Source organism: Arachis hypogaea, chromosome 16 (assembly GCF_003086295.3).
Source record: "Arachis hypogaea cultivar Tifrunner chromosome 16, arahy.Tifrunner.gnm2.J5K5, whole genome shotgun sequence".
NCBI classification, from domain to species: Eukaryota; Viridiplantae; Streptophyta; class Magnoliopsida; order Fabales; family Fabaceae; genus Arachis; species Arachis hypogaea.
The window spans coordinates 27265259-27269085 of NC_092051.1; the positions used below are offsets into that span (position 1 = coordinate 27265259).

At 42.3% G+C, this 3827-nt stretch overlaps 1 protein-coding gene across 1 annotated transcript; it reads right to left on the reverse strand.

The window, feature by feature from the left end:
- Positions 1 to 282: 282 nt before the first annotated feature.
- Positions 283 to 1619, reverse strand: LOC112756903 (uncharacterized). Its single transcript, XM_025805506.1, has 2 exons — positions 1215 to 1619; positions 283 to 927 (listed from the first exon to the last, which is right to left on the reverse strand). The coding sequence occupies exons 1-2, from the start codon at positions 1617 to 1619 to the stop codon at positions 283 to 285; spliced, it is 1050 nt and encodes a 349-aa protein (XP_025661291.1).
- Positions 1620 to 3827: the final 2208 nt, after the last annotated feature.

Genomic DNA, 3827 nt, shown 5'->3' on the forward strand with positions numbered 1-3827 from the left:
CATCTTGTTGGGCATCCAGGTCAGCTAATAATATGCCGGCCGTCTTGTGAGATTTCTTTTGCAGGGCTAAGCTGACGTTGTCGCATTCTACTGCGATCTCCCAGTCTCCATGAATGGTTCCAACGGAGCCGTCCTCTGCTGTGAACTTCATGAGAAGGTATTTGGTGAAGATGACGGCAGAGAGATCGTTAATTATTTTTCTTCTGAGGATGACGTTGTAGGCGATAGAGTCTTTGAGGACCACGAACTCGGATAGGATTGTCTTCCTTTGGTTTCTCGTTCCTATCGTGAGGGGAAGGATGATGGAGTCGTCTGGTTTGAGAAAGTTGTCTCCGAGTCCGGTGACTCTGTTGCGGTGTGTCTATAGATTGTCGTTGCGGAGTCCAAGTTCATTGAAGGCTCCTCTGAAGAGGATGTTAGAGTCTGCTCCGCTCCTGTATCCACCAGTATTCTTTTGACTAGCCCGGTTCTGATCTTTGCCGAGATGACAAAAGGGGCATCTTCCACCGAGGTGCCGTGTTGGCAGTCTTCGGGGGAGAATGTTACTGCTCTACCGGTGGTGGTGGTCGGTGTTTGGTCTCTGACTGCCAGGATCTTGAGATCTTTCTTGAGTGCTGATTTCAATTTATCCGGGGTGTCTTTGCCTGTGATGACGTTTACAACGATGGTCGGGTCTGTTTCTGGGCTTTCCCTGGGGGTTTGTCTTTGTGTCCTCGGGTTACACCCTTCTCTATCTGGAGACCTCTCTCTTTTTGTGCGTTTTGGTTCCCTGATTATCTTGGCGAACTCGGGGAGCTTGCCGTCTCGTATGGCTTGCTCGAGGGCGTCTTTTAGGTCGAAACAGTCTTGTGTTCTGTGTCCGTATCCTCGGTGGTAGTCGCAGTATAGGCTCTTGTTGTCGCCCGTTCTCTCCTTGAGTTTTCGAGCCTTCGGGAGAATACTTCAGTCTGCTATTTGGTGGTATATCTCGGTGATCGGGGCTGTTAGAGGTGTGTAGTTAGAGAATTTTCTGACTCTGGGGGGTCGGCTGACGTTTGCTGGTCTGGGATGTTCCTTCTGATTATCTTTTAGTGGGAGGGGGGGTTATGTCCAGGTACTGTACTGCCGTGTTGTGTGTTGCCATGATGCCGTTTATTGGCGGCTATGACTTGGCTTACCTCTTCGTCATTTATGTACTCCTTTGCGACGCTTTAGATCTCGTGCATCGTCCACACCGGTCTGGTAGTGAGGTGTTTCCGAAAATCTTCATTCATGAGCCCGTTAGTTAGGCAAAGGCTTGCGACTGAGTCTGTGAGTCCGTCGACCGTCAAGCATTCGTCGTTGAAACGATCGAGGTATTTTCTCGTGGACTCGTCTTGTCTCTGGGTAACTCCCAGCAAGCTGATGGAGTGTTTGGCTTTTGTGATTCTGGTGGTGAATTGGGCCATGAATTTCCGTGATATATCGTGGAAGCCAGTTATGGATCCGTTAGGGAGGGCGTTGAACCATTTAATCGCGGGTCCAGCTAGGGTTACTGGAAAGGCCCTACATCGTACCGCGTCAGTGGCCCCTTCCAGGTTCATTCTGGACTCGAAGGCCGTTAGGTGTTCCTGGGGATCCTTGGTTCCATCGTACTTCATATCTGTGGGTTTGTTGAAGCCTTTAGGGAGTTTGGCTTTCAGGATTCTTTCAGTGAAGGGGGCCTCCCATTATCACATGGTCGCTTCTTGTGCGTTTGGTCTCTCGGTGTCGTCGGTCGTCGTCCGTGTCATGTTGATGAGCTGGGTCACGCGAGGTGCTGCGATCGTACCTCTTGCCGTGTCATCGTTCGGGCGTTCTATCGTGTCTGTGATCCCGGAGACGCTGCGATCGTACTTCTTGGTATGTCGCCGTTCTGGCGACCTGCCGTGTCTGGTTTCATGGAGAGATCTTAATCTGGAGGTCGCATGGCTTGCATCCTCGATGTGGTGTTTTTCCTTAGCTGGGACTCGTCCCTCGAGTTCTTGTACTCGGAGACAGAGGTCTTGGATTATCTGAGCTGCTTTTTCTTCCAGGTTTTCGGTAATCGGTAACTCGGGACCGTTCTCCTTGTTTTGCACCAGGGTCTGGTGAATAGTGCTTGCTATCCTTCCATGGGCTGTAGTCTCTTGGTGTTCAGGAGTCGGGTTCCTTGTTCGGGAGTTATCGTGGTGGCTTGGGAATTTCTCTTCGAATCCGTCCGCCATTCCATCTAAACGTTGCGAGTTGTCCCCACAGACGGCGCCAATGTATTGGATGCCTTCGATACGGATTGAGTGATGGATCGGGATCTTGCAGGTCGAGACGGATACCGGACTATTTGATTGGAGTAATGAGGGGGAGATACCTGCAAAGACACTCCGACGCTCAAGTCAAAATGGATCTAAGAGGTATAAGGTGTATAGAATGAGTGAATACTTGGAGGGACCTGGGTCCTCTATTTATAGGTGATGGTGGCTATCATATCTTATCTTTGCTTGGCTAAGATAAGGGAGACATTTGAATTTGATTGTTGGTTAGAAGCTCTGATGGATCGGTTCCAGGCTTTCTAGATAGGCGGAGCAGGTCGGACCTGGGTAACCGGATTCCGAGACCGTTCTGAGTGTAAGATCCGTGAGCTGGATCTGTAACAAATACTAATATCAAATTTTGAAATACTTAAATACACAATCAATTATAAAACTAGTTAGGCCAAATTTAATTAATCTAGATAAATGTTTGTCATACAATAAAAAATAAAATATTTACAAATTCAACAATCTCTCGTAATGATAAATATTTTAAAATAGAAAACATTTAAGAAAAATAGGATAAAAATGGAATAACATTTTTTTAGTAGCAAAATAATCTCGCCCTAGATCTAATAGAGATTTATTTCAAGCTCTCTTGAATATGTGCTATGATACTTTTTATATGTGAAAACAAAGGACACACAAGCAAAATACACATAAAAACAACTATATAGCATGATAAATTATTATGAGCAATATTAAGAAATTGCAACCATAAAAAATAAAACATAGCAACATCAATAGTTTCAATAGTGATAAAATAATTAAAAAATTTTAAATTTCTGTATATTTTATTATTCTCTATTTTGTCACCAAGAGAGCAAGATAAGCACATGCGAACAAAGGTTAGAAATTATAAAAATAGAAAAATAGTAGTGGCACAAATAAAAAAAAATTGAATTAGAAATAGCGCTACTATCACACGTTAAGACTTGCAATCTCTTTTCTGTCATACTTTTTTCTAAAAATTTTAAGACCTTTAGAATACTACTTGAAGAGGTAAAAACAACAGATACAGCAAATAGTTGATAATGACTTTGGTGCAAGTCATGTAGATAGATGTATGCTATATGAATATGAGGTGAGAAAAGATGAAGCTTTCAAGAAGAAAAATACATTTTTTTTTTAGATTTTCTCCTTTTCTAGATTTTATATTTTGGACGAATGTCAATTATTTGTGATGGTCAATTTTTCAATTTGAAAAATGGCAACACCTCCAAATCATCAATTCATTACTGCCTAATAATCAACAAATCGGGATGACTTAAACAAAGAGTCTTTCCTTTTTAAGAAAAAATAGTTTTCCAAAAAGAATTTAAATATTAAAAGATAATAAAAATCACAGGACAACTATTTCATAAAAGAAAAAACTTAAACAATGAGCCTAAAAAGCTTTAGTCAGATGATGTAAAATCAGATCGATCATTTGCATAAAGTCTCTCATCTATTTGCAAGACAAAAATGAAAAGACAAGATTAAACTAGAAAATTAACTCAAATTAGAAAAGCAAATAATTTCTACATCAGTTCTAAATTTATA

Coding starts and splice junctions, on each gene's coding strand:
- LOC112756903 (XM_025805506.1), bottom strand. CDS start 1,619: ATGAAGTACGATGGAACCAAGGATCCCCAGGAACACCTAACGGCCTTC. Junction 928..1,214: donor AACACCTCACTACCAGACCG/GTGTGGACGATG, acceptor ATTCTCCCGAAG/GCTCGAAAACTCAAGGAGAG.